This window comes from Rana temporaria, chromosome 4, assembly GCF_905171775.1.
Source record: "Rana temporaria chromosome 4, aRanTem1.1, whole genome shotgun sequence".
Lineage (NCBI taxonomy): Eukaryota > Metazoa > Chordata > Amphibia > Anura > Ranidae > Rana > Rana temporaria.
The window spans coordinates 56,301,641-56,320,189 of NC_053492.1; the positions used below are offsets into that span (position 1 = coordinate 56,301,641).

The 18,549-nt window shown below is 43.6% G+C and overlaps 1 protein-coding gene across 1 annotated transcript in view; it reads left to right on the plus strand.

Annotated features, from left to right (window-relative positions):
• The window catches only part of MMUT (methylmalonyl-CoA mutase), a 155,929-nt gene that overhangs the window by 11,338 nt on the left and 126,042 nt on the right, over window positions 1-18,549 (plus strand). The window contains exons 6-8 of the mRNA XM_040348429.1: window positions 2,112-2,360; window positions 7,114-7,225; window positions 16,048-16,163. Of these exons, the coding sequence (XP_040204363.1) occupies window positions 2,112-2,360; window positions 7,114-7,225; window positions 16,048-16,163 (477 nt within the window). The remainder of the gene's footprint in view (window positions 1-2,111; window positions 2,361-7,113; window positions 7,226-16,047; window positions 16,164-18,549) is intronic.

The window sequence follows — 18,549 nt, forward strand, 5'->3', positions numbered from 1 at the left end:
CTGCCTGCAGAAAACTACAAGAGGGGGCGTTTACAAGACCAGCCACCCTGCACAAAAAGAGAGAGAGCAGCAGTGATTGGTCTTTATTACAGGAAGCTTCTGCACAAAGAGGTAGAGTTTTACACTGAATAACTGCACAGCTCTGGAAGAAATAGGCAAAGCACAGAAGCTGGTTTGACGGCCAAGTGACATAGGAGTCGGTAGCTTCACTCGCTGGTTGGATAGAAGACCGTGTAATATTAAAGCGGTATTAAACACAAAAGCAAACATTTATTATATTGCAGCTTTTCAATTCTCAGATGCTTTGGTTGCATTTATTTTCTTTTTTAGGCTTTTTTTTTTTCTGATGATGAAGTCTGTCGTTTTTTTCAAAAGCACAAGTTCTCCTGCAAATAAAGCAGTTAGAGGGTTGAGACCATTTTACCACTGACAGGGGTGCTTATAATCAGATTTATTCATGTACACATATCCCAAGAGAAAAAATAAACCATTGCTGTAACTGCTTGTTTAGCCGCAGTGTGAGCAGGTCTTTGGCTTCAGTTTTTTTTACTGTATCTAAGTCTGCTAGTACATCTAACACTGCCCTCCCCCCAGACTAACAATGCTGATGTCCAAAGGTGCCCCCTGTTCTGCTTTATCCTGAGTGGGCCACTCTAATACAGGAGGTGTGTTACTGGCCAGATCACAAGGTGAAAACCGAGAGGAAATAGCCCCCCCAAAAAAAGGAAGAAGAAAACTTTTACAGCCACCACATCTAATGATTAGTATGCTGCAATATATTACCGTATATACTCTAGTATAAGCTAAACCGAATATAAGCTGAGGCACCTAATTTTACCACAAAAAAACTGGGAAAATGTATTGAGTCGAGTATAAGCCTAGGGTGTCCATCTGCGTGCCTCACTTTGCCTCACTGTGTCCATGTGCATGCCTCACTGTGCCCATGCCTCACTGTTCCACAATATATAGAAGGGGTGCCCGGTTTTGAAAAATCGGTGCTCCCCGGTCGTAGGTCCCCCGGACAACAAACTTTGCACACTTGTAGAGGGAGTGGGGCTATATGTGTGCCAAGTTTGGGGTCCAGGGGACCTACGGCCGGCCGGTACCGGGTCCCCAAAGTCCGGGAGATCGGGTGCAAAAAGGTGACTCGAGTATAAGCCGAGGGGGGCATTTTCAGCACCAAAAAATGTGCTGAAAAACTCTGCTTATCCTCGAGTATATACAGTACATTTTTGGTTTTGAGTTTAATACCGCTTTAACTATTCAATATGTTGTTTCTCCCTAAATTTTTTTATTTACTGTATTTATTGGCGTATAACACTCACTTTTTTACCCTGAAAATAGAGGGTAAACTGTGCCTACGTGTTATACGCAGGGGGGGGGCGGTGGAAAGTTCTTTTTTTTCCTGAAACTTCCCTCTTAAAATTAGGGTGCGTGTTATATGCCTGTGCGTGTTATACGCCGATAAATACGGTATTTAAATTATTATTATTTTTTTTTCCCCACCATAATAAGATTTATATAGAAGCACTATATGATGTTATTAAAGCGGTAGTAAACTTGAAACAAAAAACAATGTTTTATAAAGGTAATGTTATAATGTGCTAGTATGCATCGCAGGGCGCTTTGCAGGCGCTATTTTTAGCGTTCCAGCACCTGCAAAGCACCTCAGTGTGAAAGGGGTCTTAAATGTAAAGTTACATAGTAAGGCACAATTGTTGTGTAGCTCTACATGGCAGGAAGTTCCACCTGCATATGTAATACGGTTGGACAGACAAACTCCCATCAGTTATGGACTGAAGTTTGTCTGCTGGGTGCCAAGGCTAAAGGATCTTCATCCACTTTGCAAATATCCAAAAAAAGTGACGCTTCATTCACGTCTCTGCATAGCAGTGCCTTCCAATGCACTGTGGTAAAATGCTACATGTCTGCGTTTTATCGCAGCTCACCATACCAAACTTCCCAGTTGTATTGCAATGTGAATGGGGTACATAGAAAACAGTTGTTTACTGTGTACCCCAGAGGTGAACTGCATTGATCCAGTGCAGAAAAAAATGTGGGTCACCATGCTATGTGTGACTGAGACTAAAGTTCTAATCTTCCTTCACCAGGATCCTTATAACAACGTTGTTCGCACTGTGATTGAAGCCATGGCGGCGGTGTTTGGAGGCACTCAATCGCTGCACACCAACTCCTTTGACGAGGCGCTAGGATTGCCTACCGTGAAGAGTGCCAGGATAGCCCGGAACACCCAGATTATCATCCAGGAAGAGTCTGGTATCCCTGAAGTGGCCGATCCCTGGGGAGGTTCCTACATGATGGAGTGTCTAACTGAGGACGTTTACCAAGCTGCTCTAAAGGTTAGGACTGCATTCAAAGTGTATCTATTTTTTTTGTTTTTGGTGAAAGGTTAGAACCTCTGTCAGTGTTTTTTTTTTTTATAGCTGTCTGTCTCCCATGAGGAGATTTTACCCTCTCTGTTTGTCCTGGTGACTACCAGCACAGTGATATCCAAAAGTTTTGATGTGTCAGCAGAACAGAGTACAGAGGAAATCTTTCAAGTGCTTTGAAGAGATCTCCTCTTACTTCCTGTTTTATTCCCAGCAGGAAGTAAAATAAAATCTCCCTCAAAGGTCACAGACAGACAATGAACCTTCAGTATTTATCCCTTCCCCACTCCAACAAAAAACGTATTAAAAAGTTATGTATTCATGGATTTATACAGTTCTGTTTAAAGCGTAACTCAACTTTTGTTTAAAAAAAAAAAAAACATTCCCCCCCTGGGTGATCAATGTACATTGCAAGGAATATAACAAGGTTTGTTGCAGATTCCTACCTTTTGTTATTCTGAAGAAATCCTTGTGTGTTTATCTGTGCCCATGTGTGAAAGTGAGTGTAATGGGAGTGGTTTCATAATTATCAGTCAGCTGTGCACCTGCAGAGCACTAATGAGGAAAGCTGCTGGGCTTGCATCCCTTTAGACGTGTTCCTATTGGGAGTATCTCGCCAGTTTCTCGAGGGGGGGGGGGGGGGTGTTCTGTACACATTCTGTGTACAGAACACTCCCAGGTAGCCATATTGCATTTACAGAAAATTACAGAGCTGCAGATTGAAAAGGAAAGGTAATTTTTAATAACATTCAATCACAATATGACTTGTGTCGCAATTGTATACGATATGTTTATTTTTTCCCGAAAGTGGAGTTACCCTTTTTTTAAGTTTATTATTAAAAGTCAGCAGCTACAAAAAGTGTAGCTGCTGGCTTTTATTAAACGGACACTTACCTGCTCCCGGTTCCAGCGACGCGCCGGCCGGGGCTCCGCTCCTCGTCCCCCCTCGCCGGCCGGCGTCTTCATTCCTAGTGTGGGCACACGGCAGTGACAGCTTTCGGCTTCACGGCCGGGCACCCACTGCGCATTCGCGAGCGGCACTGCGCATGCGCGCGCGGCGCCGTCCGATTGGACAGGCGCTTGCCTACAGGGAGGGGCTGCAATAAGGCGATTTAAGCTAATCGCCTTACCAGCCCCTCGGCGGAAGGAGGAAGTGGGACAGGAAGTCCCACTCCTCCTGAAGCCCCCATTACCCCCCCAAAAAAATGACATGCCAAATGTGGCATGTAAGGGGTAAGGAGTGGATTAAGCGGAAGTTCAACTATTAGGTGGTACTCCGCTTTAAGCTCCTTCAAGTGAAAAAATTAAGTTTTCAAGTTCCCCTTTTTTTGAGCATACACTGTGTTCGAAATTGTTGGCTTATATCTTTATTTATTTTTTTATTACTTTTTTATATAAATCTTTAAACATTGAAGTTTTACAAAGTAAGAACGCAGCAGTAGCTGTTTATCAGTCCATTTCAAAGTTTTTAAAGAGCATGTAAGGGGAGGGAGGGGGTTACTTCTCTGATCATTGAGTTTTGTGTACAATGGAGCTTGAGCTCTGTAAATCGTTTTTTTTTTATACAGTAGAGCAGCTAAGATAATCCTGTTAACATTTTGAAATGGAGCCTGGAAGCTTCACCTGCTGGCTGGAAATGAAAATCTGAAGTGTGTGTTTGTGTGTGTGCAATTATTCAAATGTACCTGACAAAGAAGGAATATACACTAAAACACCATATAGTCTTCTAAAGTGAAAATGCACTATTAAAGACAAACCTCGCACCCCCTCCTTTTTTTTTTTTTCCCCCTTCATATGCTATTCCCATTTGGCTTAAAAAAAATAAAAAACATCACTTTATATTGATGGAGAGTCATGCTGACACCACCATGTTGGCGCAAAAATCTAAAGCTACTTTTACCAAAGCAAAAGAAAAAAAAGAAATTGCATTCATGGTCCACTTAGGCTCGGTTCACACCTAAAACGGCCGTATATCGCACAGCAATACTGTGCAGCCCTGTTCCCTGTTTCAGGGACAAACCAGGGCCGAATCTTTACCTAAATTTAGCCCTGAAATGGAGCCAAAGGCGGTGAAGTGCGCTCCGCAGCCGCCCCGGAGATATGCGAAACGGCTCCATAGAGAGCCGGTCACATTCTCCTGCTATGCGAATTCGATGCGGAAAAACCCCCACATCCAATTCACATAGGTGTGAACCCAACCTAAGTGGTGATTTTGCATTGTCGTAAACCAGATTAAATTATTATTATTATTGCTGTTACAGGTGCTTTACATAGATCATACATTCACATCAGTCCCTGCCAACAAGGAGATTACAATAAAAATTGGAACTAGATCCTTCAGGGCCCCAATGCAAGAAACCATAATGGGCCCCCCTCCCTTCCATCCAAGCCCCAGGCTTCTAACTTTGGGAAGGTGTCCATGGACATCCTCCCGGAACCCTGCCTCCCTCGTGCCACCTGGGGTGTCCATCCAGCACAGTCCATGACACAGCTGATCACAGATCACGGTAAAGGTCTAACCACAGCAGACTTGCCGGCTATCGGTAATCCTTTCTTCCCACGATGTGCCTGTGTGAGGAAAAGAGAGCCATTAACCAGCAACACTGTCAGTACATTATTTACGCTGATAATCTGGGTTCTGATCATCGGTGCCCTGATCATCAGTACTGTCCCATTCGTGCTCATCTGTGCCATCTATCAGTGCCACCTATCAGTGCTTATCAATGTCACGTAATCATGCCCATCAGTGCTACTTATAAGTGCTCATAAATGCTCCCTATCAGTGCTCACCAATGCTGTCTATCAGTGCCTATCAGCAGGACTCTGAGCTTAGAGCATCTCTCTCTTGCAGCCCAGAGCCTGCCTTGACAGCCCCCCCCCCCGCAGACTGTAGAGAAAAGAGCTAATCTCCTCCTTTTCCTCCCACCCCTCACCTCCTGTGTGCACTGCAGGGGCTGTGAAGCTAAGCAGCTGAATGATCACACTCTGCTGCTTGGCTTCACACTCCCCACAGTGTACACGGGGGAACTGTCAGTGCAGGCTCTGGGCTGTATGAGAGAGATGCTTTCAGCTCAGAGTCCTGCAGCAAGCATTTCCACTGAGGCCCCCCATGGTGGCAAGGGCCTTATCTTCACAGCTCTCACCTGCTCAGTGACTGGGATCTCGGCCGCTCAGGGATGTCTCACTCCGAACTTAAGAGCATATGATTGCTTGGAGTGAGGTCAATGTGTGTTCCCAAGGGACTGGAGAGGTGTCCAGGGGGTGGCAGAGGGAAGCTGGATAGGAGGGGCGACAGGGCAGTAACATATAGAGAAATTGATTCTCGGCCTCTGTAGCCGCTGAAAGCCTGCAGGAGGGAAAGGAGGAGAAGCAGGTGTTCAGTGGCTGCAGGAGGGAATCGGTTCCACTATATTCCGCCCCTCCTATTCAGCTGTACAGGGCCCCCTAGGGTATGAGGCCAGGTCGCAAGTGCGACCCTTGTGACCCCTGTAGCTAAGCCCCTGCTTACAGTCTTAGGTCCCTAAAGCTGACCATGCACTTAAATAAAAAAAAAAAAAAAAAAACTTGTATCAAGATATGTCTCCTAATTATCAATCAATAACAACATAAACGGTACATTTTTCATCGCTAGATTCTACACGAGCCAGGGTTACATTTTAACAACTGCATGTGCTTTTTTTTTTTTTTATGGTTTTCAAATGATTCCACTACTAAGGTTTGGCAAACCGAATATTTAGGCTTAAAAAATACGACTTGGTGGTTCGTGTGGTTTTTATTTATTTTTTTTGCCATAAAACTTGGCTTAGCAAGCCCACTAACGTTCCAAAAGTTGAATGATCGCATGTATCGAAAAAATGTTGACCAATTTTCTAACTGTGTATGGCCAGCATTGCTCATACACATGCTAGGGCCAAATAACCTACCAGCATGTCTTTGGTGTGCGGGAGGAAACCTACGCGGGCACAGGGAGGACTAAACTCCATGCAGGTAATGCCGTACCTAGACACATTTATACCGTAATGTAAACACAGCGAAAAGTGATCTGGATGTCATAAAAGTTGTTTTTATGCTTCCTAGATAACTTCACTTATGTTTAGAAGAGCTAAACATGGGAGTGCCAATGTCCAGGGGGCCCAAGGCAGGTAAGACAGTATGATTGGTGGAGCGAGGGATAGAGCTATTCAGCAGGCAGGCTATGTTGGGCTTTTGTTTTAAATGCAAGATTTTCATTGTTGACTAAAGTGGCCTTTTTAATGTTTCAAAGTCCAACTCAAATAAAAAATGATCCCTTGCAGTGCGGCTGTGTCTGCACGGCAAAGGTTGAGTGCTCATTTATGCAGAGAGGAAAAATTAAAAAGCGCTTTATTACCTGATTGTCAGCTCCTCCCAGCAGCTAAATTGGTCCCTGTAATATCATCTACGGTCCATCGGCCTAAAGTCCTGACATCATGACCAGAGCAGAGTCCATAGCATGTGATGATGCAGAGTCCAATGCCAGTTGTTGGAAGAGCGCCCTCTTCCAGGGGAGCAGAGAATCGGGTAAATAAAATTATTTCTACTCTCTTAGACAAAATGAGCTATTATTGCCCATGCAGTGAGACCACAGACCCACTGAAAGGTATAAATTGGGCTTTAATCCAATCTGTTTTTCTGTTTATCTTAATGTGTTTTTATACTATTATTGACACTTGTATCCACTCTGTACCTGTTCTCTGCGGAGCAGCTGATTGAGGAGGTAGAAGAAATGGGTGGCATGGCCAGAGCTGTGGCCGAGGGAATCCCCAAGCTCCGCATTGAGGAGTGCGCAGCCCGGAGGCAGGCCAGAATTGACTCAGGTGAGTGTTAGAAAATACTTTTATACAGTATATGTGGACTGATGCAATCCCATCCTACTTCCTGTGGTATGGTGGTGGGAAGGGAGCAGCAACAACAACAAAAAAGACTACGGCCATATTCTTGAATAAAGTAGGCGGGCGGCGCGTAAGCCATTTACACTCCGCCGCCCCAACCTAAAGGAGCAAGTGCTGTATTCCACAAACACTTGCTCCGTAGTTTGGGGCGGCGGAGTGTAATTGGCCCGGCGTATCCCCACGTATATCCAAGGGGGCGGCTTCTATTTAAATTAAGCGCGCCCCCGATTCGAACGAACTGCGCATGCGCCGGGCTTAAAACAGCCCAGTGCGCATGCTCCAGTTCTCGGCGTAAAACGTCAATGACGCCGACGTGTGCGTCATTGACGTAAAGTCGTATTCGCGGACGACTTTGTAAAACGACGTACCCGACGGGAAAACACGACGCGGACCCGACGCCATACTTAACATGGCCTACGTGGGACTGGCGTAAGGTTACCCCTCATATAGCAGGGGTAACCTTACGCCTACGCAAACGACGTAAGCGACGGTTACGCGACGCGAATTCGTTCGGGAATCGGTGTATCAGGCTCATTTGCATAAACAAATGAGACCTGAACGTGAACGCCACCTAGCGGCCGGCGGAGTAATTACATTTAAGATCCGACAGTGTAGGTGACTTACACATGTCGGATCTTCAGCATATCTATGCAAAAATGATTCTAAGAATCACTCGCATAGATACACTGGCCAAAAAAGAGAGATACGATGGAGTATCCTGAGATACTCCATCGTAACTTTACTCAGAATATGGCCCCCAATGTGTATTTTTTACCACTATCCCTCTTTGTGAGTAACATGTTACCTGAGCTGCTGACACTCTTGTGATTCCCCTCCTGCATTGCTCGCCCATCCCCTGTTCTGTTTCTGGATAAGTTTCATAAAGGTAAATGCAACGGCCTTCTTCAGACAAAGAAGCAATGATCTGCAGATGCCGGAACCTGTAATCATCAGGTTTCACTTTTCTAGAGTTGGGTCAGGACCTATACAGTAAGCAATATTGCTTGCTTGGGCCTGGTAATGTTTTAATTTAACCACTTCAGTTCCGGAAGGTTTTACCCCCTTCGTGACCAGACCATTTTTTTGCGATACGGCACTGTGTTACTTTAACTGACAATTGTGCGGTCATGCGACACTGTACCCTAAAAAAAAATTATGTTTTTTTTCCACCACTAATGGAGCTTTCTTTTGGTGGTATTTGATCACCTCCTGCATATTTTTTTTTATTTTTTTTGCGCTAGAAACCAAAAACGGACGACAATTTTGAAAAAAACAATGTTTTACTTTCTGCTATAAAACGCATTCCATTTAAAAAAATATACAAAATCATCTTTCTTCATCAATTTAGACCAATGTGTATTTTGCTACATATTTTTGGTAAAAAATAATTTAAGCGTATATTGATTGGTTTGTGCAAAAGTTATAGCGTCTACAATCTATAGAACATATTTATAGGATTTTTTATTTTATTCTTTTATGGCGGCGATCTGTGATTTTTAGCGGGACTGTGACACAAATCAGACATCTAAGTGACACTTTTTTTTAAGGAACCAGTGACACCAATACAGTGATCAGTGCTAAAAATATGCACTGTTACTGTACTAATGACACTGGCAGGGAAGGGGTTAAAACCATGGGGGATCGAAGGGTTAAGTGTGTCCCTAGGGAGTGCCTCCTAACTGTGTGGGGGTTGCTCTGACTGGATGAAGACCGAGATCAGTGTTTCTGCTTAGCAGGAACACAAGGATCTATGTGTTCTCCCCTGTCTGAATAACGAATTGCCTTGTTTACATAGGCAGATTGCCGTTCTGCCTCTCTGGGGAGCGGTCGTCAGGTCCTGGCGGACATCACATTCACCAGGCCACGATGTTTGCTCCATTAGTTTAAATGAATGGCAGGTGAGACAGCAAGGGTCCAAAAGACCTCTGACCTCTCGTTAAGGAGAACCTGTCACAAAATAATAATATCACATGGGGGCCTTTTTGTCCCCTATGTAATATAATTAAAGTGGTTCTAAAGAGTGAAGGTTTTTTTACTTTCATGCATGAAGGTAAAAAACCTGCAGTGTGCAGCTCCCCCCCTCAGCCCCATTGTAATGCCTGCGCCTGGTCACGATCCAGTGATGTGCAAAAGAGCAGCATCTCCCCCGGTCTCTCCCTCCTCATTGACTGAGCCATTGGCTCCCGCTGTTGTCAATCACAGCCAGTGAGGAGGGGGTGGGGCTGAGCTGGGCTGGGTGTGTGTCTCCTAGACAAATGGAAGCCGACTAGGAGCAAACACTCCCAGTGCAAGCAGCTTACTATAGGGGCACTAAGCAGGAGGAGAGGCCAAAAGTGCCAGCGGGAGACCCATGAAAGGGGTTTAAATAATTTACGCAGCACATTACATATATATATATATATATATATATATATATATATATATATATATATATATATATATATATATATATATATATATATATATATATATATATATATATATATATATATATATTATACATTTACTTCAGTCCCTGTCCTCAAGGAGCTTACAATCTACGGTCCCTAACTCACATTCAATAACACACATAGTGGGGCCAATTTAGACAGGAGCCAATTAACCTACCAGCATGTCTTTGGAGTGTGGGAGGAAACCGTAGTATCTGGAGGAAACCCACACATGGAGAACATGCAAACTCCAGGCAGGTTGCCCTGTGGTTGGGATTTGACCCAATGACCCCAATGCTGCCAGGCAGACGTGTTCATCACTGTTTGATTACATGGGTCAGTTCCATATAATGTACAGTGACCATACACAGCTGAATTAAAGTAGATCCAGTCTGATTTTCAGTATTCCTAAAAATGCATTCAATAATCGCAGCAAGGGACCATGCCTGCATGGTCAGCCGTCCCCCCACCATGAGTAATAAACGATCACAGAAACTGACTTCATATTACAGATTTGCCCAGTAGATGGCAGCATTGTGTCATAGGTTTGTATCCTTGCTAGAAAAATTCTATTGGGTGATACTTGTGCACATCACTGTGCTGTACCTGTAATCTATAAGGAACACTTTTACGTTTTTCCACCTTCTGTTATTTCTTGTACTGAAAAAAATCAATATTATCCTGAAATTGTTCTGCAATATAGATTCGCATTGGTGGCCTTTGTTTATTGGCTCTCTTTGTAAGATGACGGCTGCATTATAAAGGCTTTCTTGCATACTAGTTTTATTTTCAGTCCACTTTTGTCAGTTTGTGTCCTTTTGCAGCACAGTGGTATGGAATAGAACTATTTACATGTCATCTGCCCGTGGAAAACATTTTGAAAAGCACGTTTTTTTTATTTTAGCATCTGTTTTTACTTTTTTCGTGTTTAGCTGGGCTGGTTAACCACTTAAGCCCCGGACCTTTAGGCAGCTAAATGCCCAGGCCAGGTTTTGCGATTTGGCACTGCGTCGCTTTAACAGACAATTGCACGGTCGTGCGACGTGGCTCACAAACAAAATTGGCGTCCTTTCTTCCCCACAAATAGAGCTTTCTTTTAGTGGTATTTGATCACCTCTGCGGTTTTTATTTTTTGCGCTATAAACAAAAATAGAGCAACAATTTTGAAAAAAATGCAATATTTTTTACTTTTTGCTGTAATAAATATCCCCCAAAAACATATATACATTTTTTTTTCCTCAGTTTAGGCCGATACGTATTCTTCTACCTATTCTTGGTAAAAAAAAATTGCAATAAGCGTTTATCGAATGGTTTGCGCAAAATTTATAGCGTTTACAAAATAGGGGATATTTTTATTAATTATTTTTTTTTTTACTACTAATGGCGGCGATCAGCGATTTTTTTTTTTTTTTTTTTCGTGACTGCGACATTATGGCGGACACTTCAGACAATTTTGACTCATTTTTGGGACCATTGTCATTTTCACAGCAAAAAATGCATTTAAATTGCATTCTTTATTGTGAAAATGACAGTTGCAGTTTGGGAGTTAACCACAGGGGGCGCTGTAGGAGTTGGTGTTCACCTAGTGTGTGTTTACAACAGTAGGGGGGTGTGGCTGTAGGTCTGCTGTCATCGATTGTGTCTCCCCTATAAAGGGCATGATACGATCGATGCGCCGCCACAGTGAAGCACGGGGAAGCCGTGTTTACATACGGCTCTCCCCGTTCTTCAGCTCCGGGGAGCAATCGCGACGGAGCGGCTATAAACGAATAGCTGCGCCGTCGTCCCGGATCGCTCCCCAAGGGAATCCGCCCGCCGCACGCAGCGGAGGGGGTCCCGATCGGACCCCCGACCCGCGCAAAGGCAAGGACGTATATATACGCCCATCTATACGTGCCATTTTGCGGACGTAAATAGTCGTGCGTTGGGCGTCAAGTGGTTAAACTCCAAAGCAAAAATGTATTATATTGCAGCTTGCCAATTCTTAGATGTAATCGCTGTATTTGTTTCATTTCTTCTATTTTTTTCTGGTGATCTAGCCAATAAGTCTGTTTTTTCAACAGAACAAGCTCTCTTGCAGTTTCAGGGATGGGACAAACCATTTACCACTTACAGGGGTGCTTTAAATGATCCGTTTTTTATTTATTTATGTAAAAGGAAAGCAAAAAGTACACAGCCTCAGATCCGCTCTCTAAGAACTCCCCACACACCTTCCATTTGGGTGGAGACCCAGCTTGCAGTTACAGAAACCCCCCCCCCCTTTTTTCTTTTTATAAGATAAATGTTTTATATAAATAGAAAGCAAAGAAGTGTTTGAACGGCCGCACTCCAAAGTGATCCACTTTATTGAAGATATCTGTACAATGATGCAATAGTGTAAGGCAGAAAACAACACAGTGGGGGACGGAAAAGCTTTCGGTCCCCTACTGTGTCTGTTTTCTGCCTTACACTATTGCATCATTGTATTGAGATAAAGTAGATCATTTTTTGGAGTGCGGCCATCCAAGCACTTCTTTACTTCTTATTTACAGTGGGGAAAAATAATTCTTTGATCCCCTGCAGATTTTGTAAGCTTGCCCACTTACAAAGAAATTAAGGGGTTTGAATTTTTATCATGGGTGTATTTTAAATGATAGAGACGCAATATCAACCAAAAATCCAGAAAAAACACGATACAAATGTTATAAATTGAGTTACAGTTCAGTGAGTAAAAAAAGTATTTGACCCCCAAGCAAAACATGACTTAGTACTTGATAGAGAAACACTTGTTGGCAAGCACAGAGGTAAGACGTATCTTATAGTTGGTTACCAGGTTTGCACACATCTCAGGAGGGATTTTGGTCCACTCTTTACAGATCTTCTCTAGGGCCCAGATTCTCAAAGGACTTACAATGGCGCATCGCTAAGAACGCCGTCGTAAGTCCTAATCTGGGCCGTCGTATCTATGCGACTGATTCTTAGAATCAGTTACGCATAGATTTCCCTAAGGTCCGACCTTCTTTTTTGCCCGCTAGGTGGCGCTTCCGTCGATTTCCGCGTTGAGTATGCAAATTAGCTAGATACGCAAATTCCCGAACGTACGCGCGGCCGACGCAGTAAAGTTACGACGTTTACGTTAGGCTTTTCCTGGCGTAAAGTTGCCCCTGCTATATGAGGCGCAGCCAATGTTAAGTATGGCCGTCGTTCCCGCGTCGAAATTTTAAAAAGTTATGTTGTTTGCGTAAGTCATCCGTGAATGGGGCTGGACGTCATTTACGTTCACGTTGAAACCAATGACGTCCTTGCGACGTCATTTGGAGCAATGCACACTGGGATATTTTACGGACAGCGCATGCGCAGTTCGTTCGGCGCGGAGACGCGCTTCATTTAAATGATACACGCCCCCTACCCGCCGAATTTGAATTCCGCCGCGTGATTTACGCTGCGCCGCCGCAACTTTACAGGCAAGTGCTTTGTGAATAAAGCACTTGCCTGAAAAACTTGCGGTGGCATAACGTAAATCGGATACATTACGCCGCCGCATAGATACGCCATTCTACGAGAATCTGGCCCTAAATCTTTAAGGTTTCTTGGCTGTCTCTTGGCAACTCGAAGTTTCAGCTCCCTCCATCAATTATCTATATGGTTAAGGTCTGGAGACTACCTAGGCCACACCATATAAAGAAAAATACACTGCACTACCAAAGAAACAATTGTGCAGCAGCTCTAAATGTGAGACCACACATATAGTAAACCAAAATAATAAAGAAGAGCTGCGCAAATTAAGTGAAATAATTATGTGAAAAAAATGATTAAATATTGACTAAACATGTGATAATAAATTATAAATGAATATGTAAAACTAAAAAATCAATTTGTGTGTATGACAAAAAGCTAAACCAAATTAAAAAATCATAAAGAAGAGTCCAACAAAATCAATTATGATGGATCTATCCAATGATTGATAGAGTGCAGCATACAATAAATGGAGCCGTGAATGGAAGAAAGACGGGTGACATCAATCTTGCACCAAAATCACACCACCACCGTACAGATTGCTCGCTTACCAGAGGCAAGCTTTAACGAGCCCATAAAAATGATCCCACTCCTGGTCTGTAATCCTCTCCAACACTGCAGACAGGCACACGGGTGAACTCGATATGCCAGCAGTCACAGGAATCAACATAGAGAACCAAAAAAGTATTCAAGATATTCAGACGTAGATGAGGATATCCGTTTCAGGCTTACGCCCTTCCTCAGATCAAGTCAGAACACATCTTAGGCCACACCATGACCTTAATGTGGTTCTTCTTGAGCCACTCCTTTTTCGTCTTGGCGGTATGTTTTGGGTCTTTGTGGAAGACCCATCCACGACCCATCTTCAGTGTTCTGGCTGAGGGAAGAAGGTTCTCATCCAAGATTTTATAATACATGGCCCCTAAATGCGGCAGTCGGCCTGTACCCTTTTAGCAACAAAAAAAACGCCCCAAAGCATAAAGGGCCAGATTCACAAAAGGGATACGCAGGCGTATCTGCTGATACGCCGTCGTATCTCTGTTTCTATCCATGCGGCTGATTCATAGAATCAGTTACGCATAGATATCCCTAAGATCCGACAGGTGTAATTGTTTTACACTGTCGGATCTTAGGATGCAGTACCGCGGCCGCCGCTGGGGGCATTTCTCGTCGTAATCCAGCGTCGGGTATGCAAATTAGCACTTACGGAGATCCACAAAGCTTTTTCCCTTCGTTAAGTCGCCGTAAGTGTTAGTTTGCCATCGCAAAGATAGGGTACCTTTTACAAAGTGTAAAGTTAGTACACCATGTAAAAGTGTACCCGTCTTTCCCGCGTCGCTGTCAAATTTTTTTACATTTTTTTTTTTCCCGACGCAACTTTTTTTTACCTGTCGCGATTCACAAAACCTCGGCGCATCGTAACTTCACGCAAAGCACGTCGGGAAAATAGCGTCGGGAGCATGTGCAGTACGTCCGGCGCGGGAGCGCGCCTAATTTAAATGGGACTCGCCCCCATTTGAATTGGCCCGCCTTGCGCCGGACTGGTTTAGGATACACCGCCGCAAATTTCCAGGTAAGTGCTTTGTGGATCGGGCACTAACTTGTGTAATTTGCGGCGGTGTAACTTAAATCAGAAAAGTTACGTTGCGCCCGCTGGCTGTGAATCTGGCCCAAAGTTTCCACCTCCGTGCTTGACTGTAGGGATGGTGTTCTTGGGGTCATAGTCTGCCTTTTTGTTTCCACCAAACACGACGTGTTGAGTTAATGCCAAAGAGCTCAATTTTGGTCTCATCTGACCACAGCACTTTCTTCCAGTCCTTCTCTGAATCATTTTGATGTTCATTGGTAATCTTACTATGGGCCTGTACATGTGCCTTCTCGAGGAGGGGGAACTTGCGGGTGCTGCATGATTTCAATCCATGGCGGCGTATTGTGTTACAAGGGTTTGTTTGGTGACTGGGGTCCCAACTGCCTTGAGATCATTCACAAGCTCCTCCTGTGTAGTTCTGGGCTGATCCCTCACTTTTCTCATGATCATCCTTCTGAGACGAAATCTTGCATGGATCTCTAGACTGAGGACAATTGATGGTTATTTTGTATTTCTTCCATTTGTGAATAATCGCTTCAAAAAATGTCTCCTTCTCACCAAGCTTCTTGCTGATGGTCTTGTAGCCCATTTCAGCCTTGTGCAGGTCTACAATCTTGTCCCTGACGTCCTTGGACATCTCTTTGGTCTTACCCATGATGGTAAACTTTGAATGGAAGAAAGAGATTCTGTGAACAGGTGTCTTTTATACACATAATGAGTTGTCATTAGGAGCACTATCTTAAATAGTCAGGACTAATCTATGCACCACATGAGCATATACTTTAGCCAGCCTGTGGGAAACAGAAATTGTGTTTGTTGGTAGGGAAGCAAATACTTATTTTACTCATCGGACTCCAATTTATAACATTTGTATCATGTGTTGTTTTTTTTTTGGGGGGGGGGGGGGGTTGGTTGATATTCTATCTCTATCATTTAAAACACACCCATGATAACAATTCTAGAACCTTCATTTTTTTTTTTGTAAGTGGGCAAATGTAGAAAATCAGCAGGGGATCAAATCTTTATTTTACCCCCTTCTGTATATAAAACCTCTATCCCAAAAGATATATATATATATTGCTGTAACTGATTAGCTGGAGTCAAAATACATTTTTTTAGTGTATGTAAAACTGTTGCTGTCCAAATGTGCTCCCTGTGCTCTTTCATCCGAAGTGGTGTCTCTCCAATACAGGCTTTTTCTCACTGTTCACTAAATATGTTCTTAAATTTGGCAGCTTCTGAGGTCATTGTCGGGGTGAATAAGTACCAGCTGGAAAAGGAAGAGTCTGTGGAGGTCCTTGCTATTGATAACACGTCTGTCCGCAACCTGCAAATTGAGAAGCTCAAAAAGGTATGTGAAAAGGGAGCATGGCCGGTAACAAAACGAAAACTCCCACCTAATAACAAAAAGGCATGATGTGGCTAAAATGTAAAAAACATTGGAAGTTAATGAAATAATTTTGGACTTTATCTACTTTTGAAATGAACCATGCATAGGGTAAACTTTGGGAAACGCACTGCAAGGATTAACTGGTCGTTTAGGTCTAGAGGGCATGGAAAAGTAGATTTTCTTACCTGTTGCTCTGCGCTGCTATACCAGTTCCTGCAGCATCTTCTCCACTATGTGCCAGCTGTCTAGGGTTCTGACATCATCAAGACCGATGCAGGTCCATATGGTGCTTAGAAACAAATGAATGGGCTGCAAAATCGCATCAGATGGGAACACACAGGAACACGGCACACATTCCTGTGGGATTCAGGTGTCAACCGGCCCTTAGAGTTGCATAGAAACATAGTGTTGGAGAAGCAACAGCAGAAAAAATCAACCCATCAAGTTTCTTCCTTTCTTCCTTTTTGTCCCAGGCTTGTTTAAATTCACCTACTATTTACTGATGTACGCCTCTTCTGGAAGTCTGTTCCAAGCATCAATTTAGTACATTCTAGGATTATTTCAACTCCTCTCTAGGTTGAGTTTCATGTCCCCATGTTCTTGATCTTGACTTTATGTTGAAAATATGTGGCCATATTATCTCAATGATGTTGGTATTCCTTCCCCTTTTGTTAGGGTTTCAGGGTGAGGAATGCCCTGGCCACAGCTAAATTGATGGGAGTGACAGCTTGCTTTCAGATTAGGGCCTCTTTCACACTACTGCGACTTCGTGGCGCAAGATTTCAGGGAATGCCTGTGTAACTGGCATCAAAGTCGGACCAAAGTAGTGCAGGGACTACTTGAAGTCGTACTAATATGAATTGTTATCATGGGGAATGACTTTTCATGCTACTTTGCAGTCAAAAATCGTGGGACAAGTGTGAAAGGGGCCTAAAGCCTCGTACACACGCTCGGTTTTCTCGGCAAGAAAACTGCTGGCAGAGCTTTTTGCAGAGAAAACAGTTTGTGTGTGTGTGTATGGTTTCTTGTCGAGAAAACTGTTGTGAATCTCGACGAGAAAAGAAAAGAGAACCTGCTCTCTATTTTCTCGTCGGACTGGTTTACGACGAGAAAACAGTTTGTGTGTATGCTTTTCCGAGTCTTAAAATAAACGTGCATGCTCAGAATCCAGTATGAGACGGGTGCGCTCCTTCTGGTAAAACTAGCGTTCGTAATGTAGATAGCACATTCGTCACGCTGTAACGGACTGAAAAGCACGTGGCTGAAAAGCGAGTATCGTCTCTCACCAAACATTAACTAACACACAGTAGCACGAGATTAGCAAAAGCAGCCCAAAGGGTGGCGCCAGTGGAATCGAACTACCCCTTTATACTGCCGTCCTATGTGTTGTACGTCACCACGTTTTAGAATGACAAGATTTTGGCTTGACAGTGTGTATGCAAGGAAAGCTAGACAAGAATCCCGTCGAGAAAAACGTTTTTTTTTTAAGACGGGATTCTCGCCCGTGTGTACAGGGCTTAAGTCCAAGCCTATGGGATACTACCCTACTGTATTTCACTATAAAAGCTCAGTTTAGTGGTAAAAATAAGTGTGAAATGCAAGATTTCGGTGGGTGTATAAAGATGTCCTCATGGCGACTTTAGATTGTGGGCTTACTATGGCTCAGTCTGGGTGTACCAAGATGGCCGTGACGGAACGTCACTTCCGTTACACAATTTTCTCGGGTCACCTAATCTGACGGAACACTGGGTATCAGAACCTCCAGTTGCCAAGCACCAGTGATGTCATATAAGAGGAAGTGACATCACTTTTGTCTGCAGCAAAATGGCTAAATTCCTGAATTATTCATAAAAATGCATGAAGATATAAAAAAAAGTTGGTTTACGCATTAAGACATTTTTATTTTTTTAAAACTATAATAGAGTTTTATGTTATGTGACCATGGTAAATACAACTAGCACTTATTTATTTCTCTGCTTTCTCCAATATTTATCTGATCTTCTTTCACTTATTAAAGCGGGGGTTCACCCTAAAAAATAAATTCTAACATTACATTGAGCTAACTTCCGACATTGACAGTATGCTCATTCTTTTTTGCCGTACATACCGTTGTATCGTTATTTTCCCCCCCAGCTTCCGGGTAGTGAATCCCGCTGGAGTGGGCGTTCCTATGCACAGGCTAAGTGATTGACGTATGACAAAAGCTTCCCCAGGGCACATACGGCCGCGTCACGAGTTGCCGAACGTCGGTGCGCAGGCGCCGTATAGAGCCGACTGGCAGTCCGGCTTCTTTCGGAAACTCGTGACGCGGCCGTATGCGCCCTGGGGAAGCTTTTGTCATACGTCA